Source organism: Cornus florida, unplaced genomic scaffold (genome assembly GCF_030987335.1).
Source record: "Cornus florida cultivar Cherokee Brave unplaced genomic scaffold, ASM3098733v1 CherokeeBrave_3.0.0_Hap2_Chr01, whole genome shotgun sequence".
Lineage (NCBI taxonomy): Eukaryota > Viridiplantae > Streptophyta > Magnoliopsida > Cornales > Cornaceae > Cornus > Cornus florida.
This window is the reverse complement of record NW_026775571.1, coordinates 116,149,679-116,175,960: the sequence shown is the minus strand read 5'-3', so window position 1 is coordinate 116,175,960 and position 26,282 is coordinate 116,149,679. Positions and strand designations below refer to the sequence as shown.

The 26,282-nt window shown below is 35.5% G+C and overlaps 2 protein-coding genes across 2 annotated transcripts; both read right to left on the bottom strand.

Annotated features, from left to right (window-relative positions):
• Positions 1-1,328: 1,328 nt before the first annotated feature.
• LOC132316030 (uncharacterized) lies at positions 1,329-13,747 on the bottom strand. The gene is made up of 5 exons (XM_059814519.1): positions 12,946-13,747; positions 4,378-4,427; positions 3,292-3,369; positions 2,351-2,957; positions 1,329-2,239 (listed from the first exon to the last, which is right to left on the bottom strand). The coding sequence occupies exons 1-5, from the start codon at positions 13,042-13,044 to the stop codon at positions 2,075-2,077; spliced, it is 999 nt and encodes a 332-aa protein (XP_059670502.1). The 5' UTR covers positions 13,045-13,747; the 3' UTR covers positions 1,329-2,074.
• A 5,464-nt stretch (positions 13,748-19,211) lies between these two features.
• On the bottom strand, positions 19,212-23,746 carry LOC132281445 (protein STRUBBELIG-RECEPTOR FAMILY 1-like). Its single transcript, XM_059783147.1, has 8 exons — positions 23,705-23,746; positions 23,150-23,270; positions 22,716-23,056; positions 21,940-22,209; positions 21,308-21,415; positions 20,242-20,363; positions 19,934-20,090; positions 19,212-19,445 (listed from the first exon to the last, which is right to left on the bottom strand). Exons 1-8 carry the CDS (start codon positions 23,744-23,746, stop codon positions 19,356-19,358), a joined length of 1,251 nt encoding a protein of 416 aa, XP_059639130.1. The 3' UTR covers positions 19,212-19,355.
• Positions 23,747-26,282: the final 2,536 nt, after the last annotated feature.

The window sequence follows — 26,282 nt, the reverse complement described above, 5'->3', positions numbered from 1 at the left end:
AACCTGAGTTCTTCCGATTATTCTAGCCCGAGGAACCTAATTTGTGAACCCAATTAGATGTAATTATATCTGGCAAAAAAACAAAAAAAAAAAAAATGTAATTACATGTATTTCTTGCGAGCTCAATATTTTTGTTTTTCTTTTGTCAATTGCCGTTTTGAAGTATGGTACAGGGTGGAGATTGGCCATGTGACAACTAATTTTTAAATCGAAATCTCAATGGAACTTGCAAAATCCTCAATAAGACTTAAATTTATAAGTTTAAGGATTGATTGAGCTCTGGTTGAGTTAATTTTTAATATTTCTTATATTGAGTTGAATTCGAGTTGTGTCTCTAACAGTCTAACCCGCCAAGTTGCAGCCCTCACTACCATATTCCTATATCTCTGCACACATGTCAAAGGAAAAAAATTAAAGGTTGAGAGTTCAATTCTTCAATGAAACAATCAGATGTGTTTTCGTAATTTACCTGTGTGACACAAAAAATAGAAGATTAAAAAAAAAAACCTTCATAAGATTGATTGAATTTTTTTTTTTCCCAGTAAATGAGTGAATAATTGTTCTTGTTAAATTAGGAGCCCTTTTGAATAAAGTACATTACCCCTACTTAATTATGTGCTGAATGTGACATAATTTGGCAACAAATCAAAGGGCATGCAGAAGTTTTTAAAACTTGTTATTAGGTGTGATATCAAAAATTGGTAATTGTATTTGGTTTGGGGATGTCAATGAAGGGGAAAATACAAGGGAAATGGGAGAGGAACTCTACCAGTTTGGCAAGGAGAGGGAAGAAGGGTAGGGAAGAGGAGTTCTCCCTCTTCTATATAAATTTATTTTTTTTTTAATTTTTTTTTTTTCCACACAAAATTGAGGGGAAAAAGATAGGTAAGCATCTTCCTCCTTTTTTTCTTTTCTTTTCTTTTTCTTCTTCTTCCTTTTTTTTAAAAAATATATATATATATATACTATTAACGTCTTGATACCCCTTTCTTCCTCACTCCCTTTCAACTCTAAATCCAGTGAAGAAAACTTCGAACTTCAAAAAATATGGGCCTACTGAACTGGATCAGAGAGTCAGAATTGTGAATTTGCACTACCATCTTAATAACTTTTTCCTTGTTTTTCTTTCCCAAGAACAAACCCACACATGTGGCTTACTAGTTTTCAGGTATCCTTGGAAGAATTCAGACCCCCTCCTGTGCCTTGGTCGACCAGGTCCTTTAAGGCTAGTGCAACACATTACATTGTAGACTGTACTTCAACATTCTCATGACAAAGGGTATCGCCATAAATAACATTGTAATGTAGTTGTTGGACAAGGCAATGTAAAGGCAGAAGACATGGCATAGGAGAGAATCCGAGTTCTCCTCTGAATAGCAATTGTTGCAATTTTGTTATTAGACCAACAAAGGGAAGGCTACACAGAATTGGAGGGAACAGACAGTATGTACTCTCATTTTTAAAGAACTAGAATCCACGAACGTGGCATACTAATCTTACAATCTTAATTACGCACAGCCTCATTAATCTGTACAAGTATTTCTTTTCCTGATCTCTTTTTGAACCAAAACAAAGCCTAACTGATTTGGAAAAAAAAAAAAAAAAAGACTTATTACGCCAAAAGATCATGCAAACGACTCAGATTACCGAAAGAAGAGCCTGGGAATTTCACAAGAAAAAGAAAATTAGAGAGACTAAAACTACAACAATTTCACCTCCGCCAAGGTCTCTTTCGTTCCTTCATTGGAATTTTAGTTCGTCAATTAGATGTTGTAAGTGCAACCTTCCCTGCCCGACCGAAGCCTTTGTTTGCCATCATCAAAGACACCATTAAAGGAGTGGAATCAGCAACACTTGGTTTTTTACATCCTTGTTGAGTTCCAGCAGTGACATTCTCAGCATTGAGAACATGTGCTGCCAATTTGCGTTTATAAGGGCGAATGCTCCAAGGTTTCACAGGAAGGTTACACATTTACGATATAGAGAAGATGACAGAGGCAGCTTTGTTGCCAGAAACCTTGTAATGCTGCTGATATTCTTTTGTGACATGATCTCTGAGTAATAATGCGGACTTTTATTCACGTGTTCTTCTGGAATAAAAGACCAGTGCATTGTTTGCAAGCAAAAGCAGATCTCGGAAAAGTTCTTTGACTGACATGATGGAGCAGTTGGCAATTCTTGATCTTATGGTGTCAAAATCCAAGTGCTGCCGGATTATTTTCGTGTACCTTGCTCTCTTCTGTTATAGAACATTGTTTATGAGATTTTTTCCACAAATAACTACTATGGTTGCCTAACTGCAATATAGAGATGATAAAATCGCGAACCATCTTATATTGTCGATCATTACCTGGCTATCAAGCTGACGTCGAAAGACCAAGGCGTATTCATTCTTTGCAATAGAATCAAATATCAACATCAAATCAACATTTCCAACCCCACTTGAACCTTTATTGTGATCATTTACACCAGAAGATCTGACCGTCTGACCACAGTCACTGTTAGAATTTTCCTTGCATTGAGAGTTAATTAAAACATTGGTTGAACCCAAATTCTCACTGTCTCCAATGCTCCCTTCTTTGGACTCCCTATTACAATCCTTCCTTTTTCTCTTCCCTCTCCTCCTCCGAAAAGTCCCTTCTTGTTCATTGCTAATCTGTACCAGTTTATCAACGCTTGAAAGTTTTTCTTGCTCCATAGGCTCTGAAGCATCGGGCGTTGCATCCATCTCTGCAGCTGATGCTGTTGCAGGAATAGGATATTCAGGGGACCAGTTCCTGGTATCCTGCGTGAAACTGCCAGCAGATAGTCCATCCTTAGATGTCTCTTCACCAACAGATTCTGCTCCTGCTGATTTTAGTGAAGGTACAGGAAATTCAGTCTGGCTAAAGCCACAATCAACCCGACTATAATCTCCTTTCTCAGACTCAAGACTTCCAAGCTTTGACTCAAGAAACCTGAAACAGTACGAACTAAGTAAAACAATTCATCAATGAAATAGTGAATCCTGCAAGGCTAAAAAAGATGCATGGTTCAATACAGAAACATTAGCAAATCAATAGGACTTCCATGCCATGGGTCAAATAATTAAAGATTGAGCATGTGGCAATTATAGGAATCTGCACATCAGATATATCCTGTTTTTTAAATAGTAACCTCATGATTCCTATAATTGTTCTGCAGTAAAACTTGAAGCTACAATCTGCTTATTTTCAGTGGCTTCATTGAGCTTTCTCCCAAATTCAAGGAAGAGTTAGAATGCATCAAAATCACCGTAAAATATAGACTCACCCAATCAAATCTTCAGATTTTTCCAATTCTTGCCTCAATTCAGCCACTCGTTGTTTTCGTAGCTCTTCAAACCAAGCTCTAAGGAGTGAAACATTAAGGTATATGAATGAGAGATTTGTCAGTGAAAGGTTCATTTCTGAACATAGTTGTCTGAAAAACACTAAACCCGAAGCTGATTATGCTTAAACTTCATTAAACAAAACAAACCAAAAATAAGAATTTGTAGTAGTAGCAATGGAATTTTCCAAACCCCAAGTTTTCAAATCTATTATAAAAAAGGATGATGTGTGAAACAGAAATCAACATACATAAAGAGATTCTTTTTTCATAAGTAGGCACAGAAACGCTTCTGAATTGGGTGGGACTTGAACCATGTCCTTTCAAATATGAGAGGAGACACCAGTCAAGCTAACAGCTGCTGGTATAAATAACAAAAAATAAACAAATAAATCTTCAAAATCCATCCTAATCTTTCAAGAGCACATATATACTCATAGCTAGCTGAAATGCTAAAGATTCGGGAAGAAAGGGGGAAAAGTGAGAAGAAAAATAAGATACTGTTGTGAATAAAATGGGCTAAAATCTCAATATAGTTTTGATAAACAAGGAGGATAGTGCTTTTGGCAAAATTAGACGCTCCACTAATTGTGTTGATGAAAATAAAAAAGAATGAATCCTGGTTACAACTGGCCACAGCATGTGTCTGGTACATGTTCAGCAAACTTTGAAATTAATCTTGATAAGGCAAAAACCTCAAGCACATTTGGCACTTGATTTTAAAACAAACAGTAAGTGGACTTTAGGCAAGCCCACCATTTGGACTTTGGAACAAAATACCCCTTCCGCATGTCATACTTCCAACAAAATATGTCAGTCTTACAACACCTTATTTAGTGCCTATACTGTTGAGGCAGTGTTGTATTGCATACTAGTGTAGACATTAAACTAAAACTCCACATTAGCAATACATATGTACCTCTAGGATACTAAGAGTCATTTAAGAAAAAAGAGAGTAAGAGTAAAGCCTATAAAATAAGTTTTCCATTCACATTAATTAACTTACAAAAAATAAACCGTTCTACTCACGTGCACCCAGCATAACGTTGTTGCAAGTCCTCATACTTGGATTTACAAGCCTGGGATCATATAAAACTTTATCAATTCTAATGTAAAATATCATGTAACCACCAAAATTTAATCAAATAACACCTTTGAATAACACACGTCAATGCAAGAAAAACTACAATGTGACTTTTATAAAGAATAAGCTACTGACCATCATAAGCTACTGGCTAACAGAGTTGAGTGATTGGTGATTCGCTAATGGATAAAACCAAGGTTAAATATAGAGCAAACAAATATTTGTTTAATGTCTTTATCCTTACATAGTTAAGCCCTAAAAGGGAGGAGCATTGCATTAAGTTATTTGACAGGCAGCATAAAAACTCCGTCAAACCCCTGTAAAAATTAACTACTGAGAAAATTCAAGTGAACACCAAGATGGTCGTGTTCTCATACATAATTAGATATGTAGTGTGTGAAACTGAAATTATGACCCTAGAAGCATAACAGGATTCATGCAGATAACCTCATAAAAGTTGGAACTAGACTGAATTAATAATCCCAATTCAGAATTATGGGTAATGTTTGGGACTCGCCTTTGTGAATTAAGAATTACAATACGCATTAAGAGAGGTGCATAAACTAAATATTAAGAGAGACTTAAAAACTAAAGTTTGCTTGTTTTATCATAAACTCAGGAATATATTAGGGACCCCAAAATCATTTGAAATATTGCGAATATGGTAATAGCGGTGTTTTTTCAAACACTTGTGTGTTTAAACACCCATCAAAGTCCCTACATTTCAGTAAGATGAAAATATTTCACATGCAAGTCAGGAGACTAAGGCATTGTTTGTTAACCTCAATAAATTGCTGAAACTTGTGATGCACATTGGTGAGCAGTAGATACTGCATTAGTCTTCACTTTAAAAGGAGCATTTTGGTGCTATTTGATGGCAAATTTAAGAAAATTGGTACTTTCTATTTTCTATATCCAGGAGCCATTCCATTGATCAAATGTCCTTGATAATTGTGCAAATAAATATTAGTTAAAAAATTACAGAAAAGAGTCTGAATTCTAAGTCAAAGAGACCTCACTTTTTAGTGAAATTTACACCTGCATAATGAGATGTGCTTTAAAGTTTGCTTTTTAAATATCATTTCTTAAATTACTAGCAGGATTGGAGTAAGATTGACAAAATGGAGACTGGCTAGTGGAAAACTATGTGATTAAAAAAAATAACCAATAAGTTCAAAGGGAAATTTTACAGAAGGGTCATTAGGCCAGCTATCTTGTGTGGGGCAGAGTGCTAGGCTCTAAGAATGAAACAAGAGCAATGCATTCAGGTATCTGAATTAAGAATCTTGAGATGATGATAGGGGTGGCTAGAAGATATAGGCTTATTAATCACAATGTGAGGGACATACTAGGAATAGCCCCACTAGTGTGATAAAACAAAAGAAAGTAGGTTACCTGATTTGGACACATACAACATAGATTTGTCCATGCACCAGTGAAAAAAACAAAAAAATTATTTATAGGTAAGCAGCAGCGAAACCTCCAATTCAGCACTAACATTTTTCACCTTATCACTAAGGTACACCATTAACCAAAATGGACACTAGATTGCAATGGTGTGCAGGTAATTGGAAATAATAATTTTTATAGAACGAGCAATAAAGTGATTCATGCCCTCCACTTTTGAATAAATGCACTCCAATTCTAAATAAAATGACATATTGTCTTTAACTTGGTAATAAAAAAAAGGAAAATGATAAAGTCCCAATTGATTTTTAAACACCACTGATGTGGCAATCATTGAACCAAACACTTTAAAATGAGACTACCATTATTGTGCATCCGGTGTAATAAAGTTGTGGCCCGGACTATACCCATTTGGCGAGCGAAGGATGTCCGTATGGGGCTCGCCGCATCGCGGGCCTCACGTGCTGGCAATTTAAAACCCTCGCCATAGGTAGCGCGTATAGCCATCCAATGGGCCCCACTTCTCATGAATCCGTCACTCTCCCGTGTGTGTCTATACCCATATTATCAAAGTCACTCTCCCGATACCCATATTATCAAAATCCCTCTCTCTCTCTCACTAATAAAAAATTACTCCAATAAAAGTGGCAGGCACCTTTGACACGATTCCTTTGGGTGCTTTTTGGAGTAGCCAAAATACCCATTTTACAAAATTTAGGGCCTGTTCGGAGGCCCATATCTGATATTGTTTTGGTGTTTTGATTTTGGTTTTGGGCCAATATCATGTTTGGAGCGGGCTGATATGGTATTTAACAGTGCCAAAACATTATCATTTTTGGGCCAAAACCCATATCAACATTTTGGTGATATTTAGACTGATATGGCACTGTAGCGGTGAATTGATCTCAAACCAAAACCAAACCAACCCTCGTTTTTACTGTAGCGGTGATATCATGTATATAAGGTCGCATATCAGATTTTAGGTCATTTTTCAGCATCGTTTCTCTCTCTTCGCGTAGCTCCCTGAAAGGCGACTTCAGTGGCGATCCAACCTTTTCCACCACCGATCTGGCAGAGCTCCTCCACCAGGTACGTCATTTTGTGTCTCTGTTTGTATCTATAGATCACATATATCTTCGCTTTTGAGATTTACATTTGGGAGGTCCTCGTGTTCACTTTCTCTCTCTAATATTGTGACAATCAGAGTCTATATTGCGTTTCCAAGTTCTGATCTTTATTCCAATCATGTTGTGAGTGTTGTAATTTAGAGCATTTGTGTCCAGATCTCAAGTTTCTCCACCACCGATCTGGCAGAGCTCCTCCACCAGGTACGTCATTTTGTGTCTCTGTTTGTATCTATAGATCACATATATCTTCGCTTTTGAGATTTACATTTGGGAGGTCCTCGTGTTCACTTTCTCTCTCTAATATTGTGACAATCAGAATCTTTATTGCGTTTCCAAGTTCTGATCTTTATTCGAATCATGTTGTGAGTGTTGTAATTTAGGGCATTTGTGTCCAGATCACAAGTTTCATGAGGCTGTGACGGAGATCTAGGGTTTGATTTTAGCCCTGTTTCTGGGTTGTTTCTTCTATCAACCATGGTTCTGATATAAGGGTTTATAAGTCATCCATCGATTGTGTGTGTTGCAATGTGGAAGCAATTAGAATGTTGACTGAGTTAATTATAACTATCGATTTTAGCGATATTTTCAAGATCTGTTCTTGGTCCAAATTACAATTTTGCAAAGGATCTGTATTATGTATAAATCAACCTAACAGGCTCTTATATCATATCAGGCTTGATCGTACATTAAAAAGCAAAATTAAAATTGATATTTGTAAATTATTAAATTGTTTGAATGATCAATTTGTTGTATTATATTATTTAAGGACAAATGGGAGGACAAAAGATTCGACAAAGGGATAAAATTTAAACATTCATCAACTTTTAAATTCTCAAACTTAGGATGATGAAATCTACAACCAATATTTTTTTTTTTTTTAATTTGTGCATTATATTGGCTAGGCCCCGCCAATATTTTAATGTGCTTCACAGTTCTGTAAACATTCAAACCAGTATAATTTAGACGACTTGAAAAAGAAGAATAAATACAAGTAAATCCTAGAATAAAATTTAAACTAGGGAATTCAAATATCAACAGAAAATGGAGTTTCACTATTATCTTTCCACAAGACCATAACCAACAAAAACAGACCCTAAATGTAAAAAACAGAACAAGACTTGAGAATACAAGAATTAGAGTACTAATCTTAATAACAGAACAACTTCCAGCTACAGCACCAAGAAATCCAAACGACAACCCTGATATTATGAAGAATACACCTAAAAAAAACACAACAGACCTGGTCAGAGCTAACAGGCCTGCTGCAGAGTAAGAGATGGCACAACATAAGCAAAAGCATTAGATCCTCAAAACAGATTCAGGCAAATCCAAATCCTGTTCTGAGTTAGCAATTTATTTAAACAGGCAAGCGAACAGATAAAAGAATGCTTGTGAATAGCTCCTTTAAACCAAACAGTCTCATTCCAAGCAACAACATTTTTCTTAGGTCTAATATTTTCCCAAGCAGTTCTAATGGTAAACTGCCCCTTACTAGGTAACAAAATAACTTGATCATTATTTAGAAAGGCTGGAAATCTGAAGGTATGGCATTCCTTAGCTCAATAAGCTCAAGGGTGTTGGTTTGAGGCCACTGCCAGTGGTTATTAACTATAATATCAGCCACAGTTGTTTGTTCATTGTAAACCTGAGTCAAAGATGACTCTATTACCTATTCTCATCACAATAGGGCTCATAGGGAGCCAATAGTCATTCCATAACCAAGTGTGTGTCCTTTTACCCACTTGATGCATAATAAACATTCTAAAGTTAGTTCTAATTTGTAAGATTTTCCTCCAGCTCCAAGAACTACTTTGAGGAATTTTAATAGACCAAAAGTCTCTATTTCTAAGGAGATGAACTTTAACCCATTCAGTCCATAGAGATTGAGGCATCACTTGAACAACTTCCCATAAGTTCTTAGCCATAGCGGCCCTGTTCCAAGCATTCAACTCCAAAGACTCAAACCACCTTCCTTTTTAGGGTAACAAACATCCTCCGAAGTTACTTTTGAACCAGCATTCATTAAAGAACTACCCTTCCACAAGAAATGCATTAAAACTGAATTTAATTTATTAAAAAGAATAGCCTTATTATTTTATTTTTTTTATAAGTAATAATATTAAAAAAGGCGTTCAATAGGGGAACTCGTCCCGTAGACATAAAAGAAACCGGGGTCTAAGGCCCCAAAGAATCCAAAAAAGAAATTAAATCAATAGAAGAGGAATACGAACTTTTGTTCACATAACTAAATAGAGAACGAATCGCTTGTTGAATATTTGAATATTCATTGGTAATATAAGAAAAAGAATAAACATTTACATCTCTTTGAAAAAAATGCACTGATAATTTGTCAAATCTTGTCAATTCACATTCGCATATTTGTTGATATTATACAAAAATTCATAGGGTTGCAATTAAGTTTCTAAAGAATGGCCTAAAGAATACTATTATACATTTATTTACTGGAACACTCACCATGCACTAAATGATTAGAATATTCTCTCAGTATATTATGCACACATCTGAAACAAAAATATGATTGTTGCCATCCAGAGGTATTACTTCTGTGAAATGTACTTGCAATAATATTTCCCTGAAATTTCGTAAAGAGATAAAGACAGTACCTTGTGTGTTATACTGCTATATACCACTTTCCTTCACCTTGCTCTTCGTGAGATGAAGTGTTTTATAGACAGTACATTTTTTACTTATCATTGACGTGTTGAATTATGAGTCAAAACACAATTCAATATACTAAACTGTTCAATTACTTAATAATAATCAGATGGACATGAACAATGACAATGTTGAGCAATACCCATCAAGAGACATTCATTCTCTTGATGGTGACAATGGTGAGGATGTTGTAGTTGTTGAACAGGCCGATGCCGCTGTTTGGTGTAATGCCCATCAAGAGAAATTCATGCTCTTGATGGAGGAAGAGGTTGGAAAAGGAAATCGTACAGGCACGACTTTTAATCCAAATGGGTGGACACATATTGTGGACGCAATGTTATTAGAAACTGGAAAGAAGTACACGAAGGACCAATGTAGACAAAAATTCAATAATATAAGAGCATTGTACAAAGATTGCAAACAAATATTATCTGAGACTGGTGTAGGGTACAACAGTGAAACTGGAATGATTGACTTGGAAGCTGAAAGATGGGTTCGATTGTGCAAGGTTAGTATTTCAATACGTGTCTATTTACCATACATACAGTAAGTAATTAGTGATTTAGTATTAAAAGGGTTTGATGAACAATAATTGTAAGTTGATAACGTGTAGGTTCTCAAGCATGGAAAAAAAATAAAAAAACAGGGGTGTAAGAATTATGAGCAGATGGTAAGGATTTTTGGGAATACACATGCTACTGGCAAGCATGTTCATCCTTCTACAAAGCCACCCAGACCTCACCAAGTGCTAACAATGCCTCAAGTGGCAACACATGAAGCTGAGGTCATTTACACTCCAAATTTGCAGCTTAGCCTGAAAAAAGGTTAGATATATTTGTTTACTACTTCTGATTATTTCATTCCTACCGTGTGTTATTTTGTTTTTATCTAATGTTGTTCATGTGTTTTGTTTTGCATGAGGTCATTTACACTCCAAATTTGCAGTTTAGCCTGAAAAAAGGTTAGATATATCTTATTTACTACTTCTAATTATTTCATTCCTACCGTGTGTTATTTTGTTTTTCTCTAATGTTCTTCATGTGTTTTGTTTTGCATGAGATCATTTACACTCCAAATTTGCAGCTTAGCCTGAAAGAAGGTTAGATATATCTTGCTTGAATTAAATTTGTGGACGGTGTCCCTTGTTAGTTGAATTTTGTGGGCGGTGTCCCTTATTGAAATAATTTTGTGGGCGGTGTCCCTTATTAAATGAATTTTGTGGGTGGTGTCCCTTATTGAAATAATTTTGTGGGCGGTGTCCCTTGTTAAATGAATTTTGTGGGCGGTGTCCCTTGGGTTTATTGTGTTTTGAAATTTTGGAAATGTCCATTTTTAAGGGGAAGTCATGCCGGATTTTTTTTTTAAAAAATAATAAAAATTTAATTTAACTCTGCTTTATATTTTGCTACTATAGGTAATGTCTTGTTTTACATTCAAATTCATTTTTTGCTACTACATTGAAGGACATGGCAGTAAGTTGTAGGCAGTGGCACCAGCGGGATTGATAGGAAGCATTCTCTAGTTGCTGCAACTCCAGAAAGCTAGTGATCTCTAAGTTAATCAAATGGAGGCCTATGCAAGTATAAAAAAGTGGGTGTACATTTTATGGAATGAATATTAGTGATCTCCAATTATGTGTACATTTTTTGTAAGTGTAATGAAGTGTGTGTGTACTTTCAAATATTTTAAAGGAATGTCTAGCTTCTTATATGTGGAAGTATATATGTGAATGATGCAACACTCAAGTTCTTAAGATTGTGATGTATAAAGCAAAACTATACATGGAAGTATATATGTGAATGTCGTTCAGTCTTGTAAGAGGGATCTTCCTTGATTGCTTACTTTTAATCTTTATTCATATTTATCAATTCTGCTTATGGTTGGATATTGTATGAAATATTCACAAGTCCGTTATCAAAATAAATACTCAACAAAAGGGGAAATGGTCTTATGACTAAACAAAAAAAAATATTACCAATTTGAAGGACCTCCACTGCAAAATTTCAAACTAATCTAAGTGAAGTAAAACTATTTACAAGCTTCAATGTTCACCAAATTTCAACTCTGATCAATTCAAGACGATTAACGTTTTGGCTTTGTTTCTTGTTAGTTTTAACTACAAGGATCTCTCTCTCTCTCTCACATTCTTCATGAATATATATATATATATATATATGAAACAAAACAAAGTTAAATGGAATGCAAGCCAAAAGAAAAAGATAAATGGAGTGCAAAGATCTACTCTCATTGAAAGATTATTACAAAGTTAGATTTGTAATTTGGTTGCCATTAATCATGTTTATGCAGATTTATTCATTATTACAAAGTAGTTTGGTTGCCATTATACTTGTAAATTTAACCAAAAAAAAATTTCCCAACTCTAATGCAGATTTTTTTTTTTTTTTTTTTCCATAAATTATTTCAAATCATAAAGAAAAATGGACTATTTTACATATAAACTTATAATTGTATTCATATATATAATTTTTCAAAACAAAACAAAACAGTCTTTACCAAACAGGTATTCTGTTATTGATTCAGAATTTTTAATAACAAAACACTATTCTCAAACGTGTTTTGTTTTTGGATTTCTTAAAACGCATGACAATACCAAACGCGTTATCATGTTTCTGATATACAATTATTAAAAACAAAACAATCGTTACCAAACATGGATCCGATTTCTACTAAAAACATACCAATACCAAAACAGTTGTTTTCATATCGTACCAAACCATAACATATAACGTTATCGCCATCCAAACGGACCCTTAGTTGTCCAAAACATTCTGAAGTTACCAAATAGGCAATAACCCATCTGATACAAACCCATCTCTTCAAAGGGAAGTGCGCGCGTTTACTGAATCTTCCAAAAAAATAATAATAATAAAATAAAATCAAAATCAAAAGTTTATTAACTAGCAAAAGATATGCCAAACTAGTAACTACCCACTCATGTTTGTCCATGGTTAATAGATATTTGCAATGAAAAATGCATCACACGTGTCTGCGTGTTATGGGAAAATGGCATGAATATATCCTAACGGCATTTACTCATTCCCTAGACCCCACAAAATCTATCTCAATAACTAAACATAATACAATTATTTCCTAACTAAATCAAATTAACATAAACAAAAGTTTACATAACAAAATATAAAAACATAGAAATGTTAGATAAGAAGAATAAAGCAGCAATATCACGGGCTTGTGTCTCGATCGATATATCCCAGTAATAGAAACAAACATACATGCTTATATATATAAATATATATATCAATATATATATATATGTATATATACCTCGGGGTTGAATCTGCAGTGGTGGAGGGTTCGGGCTCGGAGCTCCAAAGCAACGGCGGACCAGTCTTCCGTACCCCACCTGCCCCTCGCCACCACCATCCTCGTCTCCGCCCCATCACAACCCTCCACGTGTACGTCAACGACTCGACCAACACTTACTTTTTCTATTATTATGCGCACCCGGATTACGAACAAACACACCCACCTTTTCTATATCGTATCCTTCACCTTCTTTTCTTGCGCACCCGGCTCACTTTAGCGAACACCATTCCTCTCAAGGAAAAACCAAATTGGAAAAGAACCAACCTGTTTGCTTGCGAAGAAAATTATAAGAAGATAAGAAATATACCGATACCACCTTCTGAGAAAGTAAAACCAAGTTTGGGAGTAGTAACGGTGGTATTGCGAGTAAGACAGAGAAACGTAGTTTTTGAATAAGAAGTGGTGGTTTTGAGGGAGAAAATGGTGGTTTTGGAATTAAAATGTGGTTTAGATGGTGGTTTTGGTGTATTTTCCTTTTCTTTTTCTTTTTCTTTTTTTTCGTATTAATTTTGGGGTATGTTTTGATGTACAAGTATGCGTGAGAAAAGGGGTTGACGGGTTCTATTACTATTCAGGTCGAAATAAAATCAATTAATTAAGAAGAAGAATACGATTAGGTATGTAGACAGAGAGACAAACGTGGACGATGGTGAAAGACAAAACACATACATGTGTGTGTGTGATTTTCCTGGAAAATCTCTGTTGTCCTCCCTCTTTCTCTCTCCACTTTCTCGTTCTCTATGCTGTTGGACAGCGGTATTGCTTGCCCTTTTGTTCCATCCTAACAACAATCACCTATATATCCCTCGTAAATTTATGAAATGACAAATGTGCCCCCATGACTTTTTGTATTCCCTTGTCTCACCTATTCAACTTATATGGGACAACTTGATGCAATGGGACCAAAATACCTCCATTTTGGCTAACAAATTTTTACCTTCCTAGAAAAAAACTTGATGCAATGGGACATTTCACAGGTCTCTGAATCATTTTGTTTTCTAAATTTGGAGCAGGTTAAAATTTCGTTCAAGTCTAGTAGGCTAGAATTGCACAATCAAATTCCTAATCTTATGGTCATCATCTTATTAAGGTGAAATAACACTATACCACCATCACATTTATTAAATTGTGCATGAGGGTCAAAATAAAACTTGAAACTTATTTTTATTATTATTATTTTTTATTTTTGACAAAAAAATTTATACATACATCCATTTTGTTCTTTTAAAACCGTCAACATTCATTTAGAGAAGCAAAAGAAGATATCACCAACTACAAAATTTTTGTATCTTATGAACTTTATAATTTGTTATATTTAAAAAACATTTCTAAACAATAAATGTATACGTGTTAAAAATTGTAGACCACGGTAAATAGTTAAGACTTTTAATTTAGACAGACTCTTGCACTTCCATCATACCATTTAAATGGTGGGATCCACAAGAGTGGGGTATACTTTAACTTTTCAATTGATGTATAATGTATTTGAAGTATTGGATAGAAATTTAGTCAACCTTAACAAGCACGGCGTTGGGCTACGCAATTAGAATGGACCATTAAAAGGCGAAATCAGAGAAAATTCTTGCCTCATTCTTAACGGTTAAGTTTTAAGAAATTAATCAGTACATTGTCACAATTTAAGTCACATTAAGTGAAACGAAGGCGAGAATGGGAGCATTGTCACAATTTAAGTCACATTAAGTGGGAACAAAGGTGAGTATGAGAGCATCATAATTAAATCATGAATAATGAGAATTTGAACAAGAACGGACGAAGCGTGAAAGCGGGAAGTTCAAAGTATGAGAGCGACACCTGTTGAGAAAAATTGTGTGACTTAAGTCATTATTCTCGTTGAGAATGATTATGTGACTTACATCACAATTTGTACGATTCTCGTTTAAAAGATATGAAATACACAAAAGTTAGTCAGTGGCCCAACCGTATTATGTTAGTATAAGTGAAAGTATCGGAATATGAATACTGAATACTATCTACAAATAAATAAACAAACAAAAGTTAAGACAGCTAAAAATTATTTAACAAAAAATAAACTAGTATTTAAAGATTATAGCAAAAATAAAAATAAAATTAGGATTGTTATAATTGCATTATGAATTATTGTAGTTTTAGTAACATTACTATGTTTTAGCTCAACTCAGCCAAGAATTTATCTGGTAAATCTTTATTTGCGAAGATTATCAAAAATTACCCATTTATTAGTTGTATCACACTTTCACAAAAACAACAGTTCGAACTTTTAACACCACATCAAGGAATGAAATGGAATAAAAGTTCAAACCATATTTCTTTGAAACAGCTAATATAAAGTAGAGCTTTAAAACAAGTACTTGGGATGAAATTCAACATATTTCATACTCAAATTCAAACAATAAATAATCAAAATACACATATGTTATGTTTGGTAGCACTAAATCCGCAGCTTCGATATTTAATTAAATTTTCTTCAATCCCAAATCTAAGACGCAAATTCTCGGTCCGCCAAACACAACAATGATATATTGATCACAAGCTACTGCTGTTTAAATCTGTTTAAATTTTGTTCATCCTTAGTTTAACACTAAGTGATAGGGAAAAATATAAACCTACCCTACCCTCGATAAGATTGATTATATTTCATTATCAAGGATAATGAAATCTGACGTGATTCAACAGGTTAAGAATATTCCTATCATAATTGGAGGAGGTCAAAAGAATTATTCATATCCCCGACAAATCTGGCAACAAATCTCCTATGATCTCGCACAAGCGGGAGATAAGATCAACCAACATCGGCGGAATCAATTGGATTCCAATCGACAGCCATAAATAGGGCACCAAGTCGTTAAAGAAGGTATGAGAAAAAACTCCTAAACAAAAGATACATAGTTATTATGTGATACGATTACAAGTACTAACTTGATCATCGGAGGGTCCTTGGCTGGCACCCCACTGGTGCCATTCAAAGTGACGTCCCTTTGTTTTGCAGGTAAACGCCGTCATTCCAAGTCGTGAGGATTTACGCATCAACAGCTGGCGCCATCTGTGGGAACGATTAGTTCTCTGAAGAAATAATAATCCCGACGCGACTTGGCTCGGATGGCAAGACGAAAGTTTCTGATCATGGAAACCTTCCCAAAGTCATCAATTGACAACGGGTTTCCATATTCTTATATAAGGACGAGACTCTATATCTTGATTACTTGTCTATCATACTGGGGGCAAAACAGTGGGTTACGTGATGCCACCTTTCAAAATTTGGCACGTCAACTCAGGTAGTCCAATATGGTGTTTTCCATCTAGCGATGCTTGGTCCCTTCACTATTGAGGTTTGGTCGTTTAAGACCAGACTCTATCTCATATCTGGCAGCAGCCAATTACCAAAGCCAGATCGTTGAAGACTAAGGTCTGGTCTTTCTGTACCGACATAAATGGGTAGGTCTCCACCCATCAAAAAGATCACCACCAACAAGGGTGTCTCTACCTACTAGTAAAGCTTCTACTACTAAGGATGCCTCTAGCAACGGAGTTTCATTACTCCGTTCGTTCATACAATCAGGGTGGCCTTCTACACCCAAGAATGTATCGAGACCTTCAGGTCCAAGGAGGTCCAATGTCCCTCAAGATCTCATGTCCACTGAGGTCTGTATTCCCAAGCAGGTTCTTAAGTTAAGGGCGATCATTGGACCCAATGAGGTATTGACCACCAGATCGTCATCTAGTACTGACCACCAGACCGTCATCTGGTACTGACCACCACCGTCATCTGTCAGCCGTTGGGTACCACGCCTCTATCCACCAGGTATCAAGCCAGTCGCTGGACACTAAGCCTCACCTACCAAACGACAGTCGTCACCTCTCTTCCCGTGCAGAAATGGCTTATCAACTTCAGATTATGCAGAATTTTGGATTGATAATTCATTGCAGGTTAATTTTTAGTAATTACTTCTAACCCAATCCAATATTTTTAGACAACTGTAAATTGTTGCAGCACCAGACACCCCATCCGTTGCATAAACGTCTATAGAATGGGTCATCACCCAAGATCCCAACATGGGGGGCAGAATAGTGGATCATACGATATCAATCGCCGATCTACATATGATGACAAGGTTTAGAAGATTGATCGTACCTTGGTACATCGAGCTAGTCGGGTTTCTAGTCTCTACACGACAGGAAGGGTACAATCCTTGGTTATTATAAATCAAGGCTTGGTTATCCAAAACCAAGGCCTAGTCAACCAAGACTAAGAATTGATTGCCCAAAGTCTACAAAGGCTCGATCATCCAAGATCAGTGCCTAGTTACCCCAAGTTTGGTCATCAGAGACCAAGACTAGGGCCTAACTGACAAAAGTATGGTCATCAGAGATCAGGACTTAACCTACAAAGGTCAGGTCAAAAAATGATCATTCCCCTCCGTGTTATACTTATGTGGTAATTAATTCCCTTACTAAAGGGACGAGCTGAGTAAAGCTCGTAAAGTTTATTCCCTTGCTAAAGGGATGGGTTGAATGATTCCCGTAATCAAATATTCCCGTACTATAAGAGATAGTAAATAAGTGTCCTGTACTAGAAGGATCCGGGCTGAATAAATCCCGTAATCAATATCCCCGTACTATAAGGGATAGTAAATAAGTATCATGTACTACAAGGACCTGGCCTGAATGAATCCCGTAATCAAATATCTCCGTACTATAAGGGATAGTAAATAAATGTCCTGTACTACAAGGACCCGGGCTGAATAAATCCCGTAATTAACATCCATGTACTATAAAAGGATAGTCAATAAAAATTCCTTATTAAAGGGGACGAGTTGGGTGAAACTCGTAAAATTTAATTTCCTTATTAAAGGAGTAACGACCTGAGTGAAGCTCGTACAATTTATTCCCTTACCAAGGGGAAGAGTACCCAGGGGCAGAATACCCGAGGATACTAAAAATAGTACCTAGGGGCAGAGTACCCAGAGGCGGAATACCCAAGGGTACTAAAAGTAGTATTCGGGGGCAGAATACCTAAGGGTACCAAAAATAGTATCTAAGGGAACAGTACCCAGGGTAAAAATAAAAAATAAAAAATAAAAAAAAAATCCCGAGTTACTATTCACATGAATAGTACCCGTGGGAATAATATCCCGCGGGTACTGTTCCCAAGGGTTGAAAAAAAAAAAAATTGAATCCTGAGTTACTATTCGCATGAATAGTACCCTGCGGGTACTGTTCACAAGGGTTGAAAAAAAAAAAAAAATTAAATCCTGAGTTACTATTCGCATGAATAGTACCCGCGGGAATAGTACCCCGATGGTACTGTTCACAGGGGTTGAATAAATAAATAAATAAATAATTTACATTCCCAAAGCTAGATGTGCAATCTTGGGAATGGGGGGCAACTGATAAGGAAAAATATAAACCCTGATAGGGAAAAATATAAACCTACGCTACCCTCAATAAGATTGATTATATTTCATTATCAAGGGCAATGAAATCTGACGTAGTTCAACAGGGTAAGAATAATCCTATCATAATTAGAGGAAGTCAAAAGGATTATTCATAACCCCGACAAATCTGGCAACAAATCTCCTATGATCTCGCCATCGGCGGAACCAATTGGATTCCAATCGACAGCCATAAATAGGGTACCAAGCTGTTAAAGAAGGTATGAGATCAAACTCCTAAACAAAAGATACATAGTTATTATGTGATACGATTACAAGTACTAACTTGATCATCGGAGGGTCCTTGGCTGGCACCCCACCGGTGCTATTCTAAGTGACGTCCCTTTGTTTTGCAGGTAAACGCCGTCGTTTCGAGTCGTGAAGATTTACGCATCAACACTAAGCTTTACCAAAATTCTGGAAACAATTTTGGTTAGTTGAGAAAAATGAAAGTTCTGCAACTGCCACATACAAATGTTGTAGAACATTTGCTGTGCAATATAAAAACAAAAGAGAAGTACACAACAAGAGAACACACAACACTAATCCAGAACATGAGTCACATTTGCAAAACCACAATTGGTTATTACATTAGTAAGAAATAATCATACATCGTAACAATTACACAATTTGATTAAGATATATAACATAATGAAATCCCATCATAGGTCAAGTAAAGCTGTTGAAAAACGAACCCTATTAGAACAGGTTTAGGGAGCAGGCAACGCTAATAATATTTTTTTGCAGGTTGATTTCAAATCTAACTAATGTTCACCAAAATTTTTTTTTTTATTTATGTATAATAATAAATAAATAATCAGATCTATTCATGCACCTATTTTGTACAAAATATTTTCTCAAGGACCTAGGAGAACAAACTTTGAACCATTGCACCCTCAACCATATTTAACATCTCCAATGCTCATTTTCTTGATTAAGTTAATCCCCATCCACCTCTTTCTCAGGGATCTCTCTGAATCGTGTGCAAGAGGTTCTGGACAATTTCAGACATCGGAATTCTGGCTCGGCCTGCCAAAGGAAAAAGAAAGGATTGACATGAGGTATATGGTTTTCTCCAGGTAAAGCAATGAAATAATTAAAGAAAAAAAGTGTCATGCACATCTCTTTTCATTAACTTGCAACTGGACTAATATACAAGAATACATTAAACTCTATTGGGGCTAAATCTTAATTATTCTCTCTCATGAGTCATGACTTGCATGTTGTCAAGTTATGTGTCAAAACATGTCCTTTCACAGTTAATTTACCAAAAAAATCCCCCCATAGTCAATAGAATACCCAATATTCCCATAATGGTTTTCGATGAAATGGACACAGTATTCCTAAAAGTAGGGTTATATGTTGACATGACCACTTGAGCAAGGGCGAAAAAAACTTTGACTACCGAAACCATGCAATCGATGTTAGTTATTCAGAGGTCCACAAAATGTCTGTCTCCTAAACGGGTTTCTTACAAAACATGGGAAAAGAAAAAACCTTAGCAAAAGAAGACTCACCTGGACACAGAGAGAAATTATATCGGTAAAACGAGAGAAAGACTTAGATGGATACAACCCATTTAGAGAAGGGTCAACCATCCTTGATAATGCATTTATGTCGTGAAGCTGAGGAATTGCCCATCTAACCAGAAATTGCTCTCCTCGAGGTCGTGAGCTGGACATTAGAATTTACATTAGTTCTGCAATTTTATCCACGACAGACAGTTGATTTTGGCATAATTTGGATTCAGTTCGTTGAGAAATAGCAGCTGTGAACAGAACTACGCTGATTGCTAAAACATGTTCCCCTGGAAGAGATAACTAACCTGTCATAGGATTTTCGCCCTGTGAGAAGTTCCAACATAACAACTCCAAAGCTGTAGTTATCACTCTGATAATTGTAGTTTCCACACTCAAGTTCTGGGGTACCATAACCATGACCTTGCAACTAATAATGAACAGGTATTTGCAAAAACTATGAGGAACTAAAATTCAATTCAAACTTGTAGTTCAATATGGACATTTTGTAGCACGCCTATAATTCAAATAGTATCCTATTACCGTTCCACATAAAATTTGTTTCTCTTACCATTAAATTCAGTGTTTTTCTGAGCATAGCGAGTGAAAGTTTATAAACTACTAAATTAATAGATAAATGCATTACTAAACATAATTGGTCTTTAACATTAACATCTTTTAACTGAAAGTCAGAAACAAAACTGACTCATATGAGCAAAAACAAGAATACTTTTCAAAATAAGTTCCAACAATACTGCGTCGAAAAGGAAAACTCAACTACTGAGTCGTCAGTTTTAAGTCAGTGTATGAAAGCATGAAGAACGAGTTCCGAGCATATAGAAAGAGAATCTATAAATTATTTCTTATATTATTTCTTCTTCTTCTTTTTTTTCAATATATTAGTTCTTCTTAAAAAAAAAAGGGGACATGCATGATGCAGTTGATATGCATAACAACCATGGATGCAGAAGAACGCTACCCCACTTTCTATTCCGTGCAAGAGACAAAGATGAAGGAACAACCAACATTTGATGAATGCCAACAAAGATCACCAGTTCCAAAAATTAGAATAGAAAATTATGCAAGATTTTGATCATTTTTTCATGCAACATAACAAAGATCAATCCTCAAAAATAAGGAATTGCAAAGATCATCAATCCTCGTAAATAAAAAATTAGATGAACAATCCCGAAAGAGAGACCTAAAAATTAGATATATAAGCTGACAGGAAAAAAACCTATGGCCTATCATTTAAACTCATCAAAGCGGCTAAATCACGGAAAAAATAATTATTTTTTAAGTTACCAGCTCAAGCAATTATCTTCAAAACAATTAATAGCCAATAGGATTTGAAGATCTCATGACAATGGTCACCTGACTTGCAGAGTTAGATGTTATTAAAGGAGCCAAACCACAATCTGAGACATGTACTGCAAGCTCATCATCAAGGAGAATATTGGCAGACTTGAAGTCCCATGCTACCTTTGCCAAAAAGCAAAAAGCAAAATCCTCAGCTTCCAAAAAGATTATTGATTAAAATAAAGAAGCATAAGATCATTTGCTTGGCATGCTTTGCACAAGTATACAAACAACCAAAATAAGCATTATGGTCTGAGATTCCATTCCGTCCACAATGAGGGTTATACTAGGGGAATAGGAAGACCAAAGTTAATGCAAGTAGAGTTAGTATAAAAAGATATGATAGCATGTGGACTGACTGAAACTATGGCCTTAAACAGAGCCGAATGGAAACATGGGATTCATATAACCAACCCCAAGTAATTGTTAAAATGCTTGGTGGTTGTAGTTTGTCTGAGTTTCCATTCCGCTAGGTCCAAATAGAGGATCAGAAATGCTATCATATGCAAAATAAAGCAGTGTTAATGATATCTAAACCTCCCAGTCCAGAAAGAATGTTCTTTTAATTTAGTATCCAATTCCATCAGAATACTGAATAAATGGGTGGTAAGATTTGGTGAGTCAGGGGAGTTGGCTGCTCTACTTACTCTAGGGCCTTTGCAGCTCCAAGTGCCAAGTGGATATGAGTATTCCATGAAAGTTTTTTTGTGGACTTCATCATCCATATGCAGTGCTTCGTGAAGCGTCCCATTGTTGCAATATGAATAGACAAGTAACCGTTGCCCATGCTCAGCACAGTAACCCATGAGCTCAACATTAGCATGTCGAAGTTTAGAGATACCAGAGACTAGTTCAAGAAAATCTTCATCACTCAGCTGCCTGGAAGCTGCAGTATCCAGTTTCTTAACGGCCAGTAGCTAAAGATTGAAAAACAAAATAGATAAATAAGTCAAAAGAAACAATGCAACATAAAGGCAATATACGGGACCACTTATTATAAGAAAGTACTTCGTTATGGTATGTACATTGTCAAGTGTTAAAAATGTCATGTTACATAAACATACCCATATTTACCATTAGACAACTATTTAAAGAGACTGGAAGAAAATTTAGACCAAGTGTACAGACTTCTTCCAATACATAATTCTGAATTTGTCTTATTTATTACATCAAACGTCTCAAACCAGGAGGTAGGATCATATAGAGAAACAATTAAATAATTGCAGGATCAAAGAGGTGGGATTATATTATAAGCTAATCTTTGTGACAGAGGCAAGTTTATGAGAAATCCCAGTAAGGGGAGCATTCAATTAGCAAGAAATAAAAATCATTATTTACAAAAAGAGACACTAATAGACATGAGGAATCACTCTATCAAAGTTGTCCCAAAAAATCAGTCCATTTGAATCCAGAAGAACCTTGCCTTCCCACCTGGAAGCTCAGCCCTATAAACAGTGCCAATCATGCCTCCTCCAATAAGATTTTCCTGAGAAAAGCTGTTTGTATACTGTTGAAGAAATGCAATGGTGAAGGACTTTACAGGATTTAAACTCTTAGTTGAATTTTTCAACGTTATAGGGGGAGATGGGGATGGAGGCGGCAGAACATTTGCATTATTTCCCATCATATCTATCACATGATCCTCCTTACGCATTGAACTTGTAGCCACTCCTTTAAGACCAATATCCCATTCATCATCTGGCTTTAATCTTAAACTGCTTTTTCCATATCCAGCTGGTGGCCTTAAAACTGCCTCTTTTGAAACTGTTCAGAAATCTCAAGAGGCCATTTGTCAAAGAAACCAACAACAAACTGGAAAAACTGCAAGTCTTAATAATCAAGACAAAAATGAAGTACCTTCCCCTGTATGGTTGTAGGGTCTTAGCAAAGATTCATTACGCCTAGGCTTCTCCTTTGGGGCATTATATTTCAAGCCTTTTGTCAATTTTATTGGATGCTTGGCTTCCTTTACAGCATCCTGACATAAAAAGGCATGCTCCTACTTCAAAACAAGGACCACACGTATGCAAACCCTCCCAAGACTCTGCAATAGCAGGAGCCTCATTCACTAGGCTAGCCCTTTAATATTCCAACTGCGACTTCTCTCTTTTCTAAAGATCCTATTATATGCTTTCTCTATTTCAATAAAGACCATATTGATATCTCTGTTCTTTATCTATATTTGTCCATTGATCCGCTTAATAAGTAAACTGTTTTATTGTTGATGTTCTTTGAATTATTGTTATTGATTGTCCAACATTTTATTCTATGTACTGAAAATACAATAAAATGATAATTTGTTTCAGTGACTCATTTATTTACTGATGCAAAAATCTAAAATACTTTTTGCGTCCTCATTGGCATTCTCTTAATTGTTATTAGTTTACTACATAATGTTAGTACCAAGCATACCATCATCTCCTCAGCACTTTCAAGCCTCAACGGGGATACCATTTGGTCCTTGAGCCCGTCTTGATTTTATCTTTATACAATTTAACTTACCCTAATCTTGTAAAAGAAATTATTTTCTCTCATCTCTAAGATATTATTCTTGACTTATTTTCCCTTGTGATTTTCAATGGACAACTTCTCAGAGTAATTTCTTGTTATTATCTCATCATATTTCACCAATGCTCTTACATTCTCACTCTTGATACATTTAATATTATTGAAGTGTCTAATTTTTCAATCCCTTAGTTTTCATATTTGTCATCCCATCCTTTATGCCCTTTATTTCAACCATCGTTGATTTTCTAAATATGTTATCAAATTCGCCATTGAAGCAATCATAGGCAAATCAAACAAGCAAAATGCAAAACAAGCAAGTTAATACAATGCAACAGTGCACGTAGATACATCATGATTGCATTTACTTTATTTTGGTTAATTTTGCATCTTATTTTGCGAACACTCAAGGAAAAAAATGTTGAAAATAAACTTGATTTTAGTATTTAGTATTTTCAAGTATTTTTGTATCCATGATGCATGTGTTAATTTAGCATGTTAGTGGGTAGTAAATTGTCTTAGTGGGAGTTAAGGTTATGTAAAATAAAGAGTCATGAGAGTTAAGCCTAACAAATACTATATTAGTGGGAGTTATGCATATTGAAGATTATGTTAGTGGGAGATAGGAGAGTTATGGACATTTAAATGTAATGGTTACACATACATATGTGAGGCCTATATATGCATTGTACTCATTTTCTATGAAATGAAATAAAAAGTATTTTCCTCCATTTCTATTCTCTTCCAAATAGTATAGTGTTGTGTGTGTAACCAGGCCACTATTTCCAACAAAAAATATAAATACAACTTACAAAAAAGGACACTGGAAACCACATTATTAGTCTTACACACAAATTTGCATTGTGTCTTCAAAAGCAGAAAAGGGGGGAAATGTATGCATATGTGTTTAGAGCAAACAATAAATTAACATTTTACGCACTCACTGTGGCAAACGAAGAAATAAAGATGTACTACAACAAAAATAGAAAAAAAAAAAAAAAAGAAAAAAAAAAAAGTAATACAATTACTGTAATATTTAAGTTGCTCCTTTACCTACTTTGAGACTCTTCTATATGAATGCTCCAGTACTCAAACGTATGACCACCCTTTGGACAACCCCACATCTGATTCATGTGGAGTTAAATGGTACATATCCTTAATCAGCTCTTTGAATGAGGGAAAAATTGTTGCAAATAGCCCAATAAGTGCACTCACGGATGCGAATCCCCTCCCAATAGTGCCAAAGAAAATGTCATGCATTTCAAAAACCCATCTTCTCAATGGCATGAAATGGGATTTTTTATAAAGTCCAATCCCATAAAGAATTTATTCCAAATAAAGCCTGTGTGGTAGCAAACGACTAGACACCCGCTTGAAAATATCTACAATCTTCGTATCCTCAAACTCTGATACAATAATATGTTTGTCCTTCAAAATCCTAACACTTCTCTCATTGCATACAACACTCCCATCAACCACATGAAGGTACAAATAACTCCATTTGGATCTAAAGCATCCTCACAAGCTATTAGATTCTCAAACAAAGTCTCTGAATGTTCTGAAACAATTACTTTAGGAAGCTCAAAATGTCCACCTTTGAACTTCATTCTACCCAATTCAAGAACACTCCCCACTCGCTGAGTTCCAAATGAAATTCCCAATTTCTCTCTCAACTTAGAGGCCAAATATAGGTTGTTTTCATTCAAATCGCTTTTTCTAATAGATAATGCAATAGGGAAGATTAAAACCTGAGAACTCAGAATGGTACTCAACCCCATGTACATTATAACCAAATCTAATAGATGGGCAGCACCAGAATTAGGCAAATCAATCTCATTCACAACTGGAGAGAATCGTACCCTGTACCCAGAAACAATATATTTGCAAAATGCAGCTAAATGTTGATTGACATTAATCTTCCCATCAGGAGGATTAGCTCTTTGTGTAGGGTCAGAGTAGAGAGAGAGAGAGAGCAGTATTGACTCTCTCAAAGACTCCGTGTAGAACTCTTTTTTCTCTAGAATTTAATTAAAGTAATGGAGGATCTGGGTATACAAATTTAACCCAATCTACATGGTAGAATTTTTTTTTTTTTTCCTTTACTACATGATAGAAGTTGAAAGACATGGAAAAAGAAAAGGAAAGAAAAATAAAACGAAAGAGAAAGATGGCAGCAAAAATATTCCATAGGATTACTCTATGAACAGTAAAATCTTACATAAAGAAGTTTTCGAACCAGGGATCTGATTCAATAGCAGACAAAGGTCCCCGTAACAATTTTTGGCAGTTATAATTCCAAAAGACCATCCATTCTCATCACCATTACCCAAAGCTTCAATTAGGTAAACAATAAAACAACCGTCATAGATCTAAAACAGGATCTTCTAACGTCTTCAGTTGTGATAGGAAAAAATATAAACCTACCCCACCCTCGATAAGATTGATTATATTTCATTATCGTGGTTCAACAGAGTAAGAATAATCC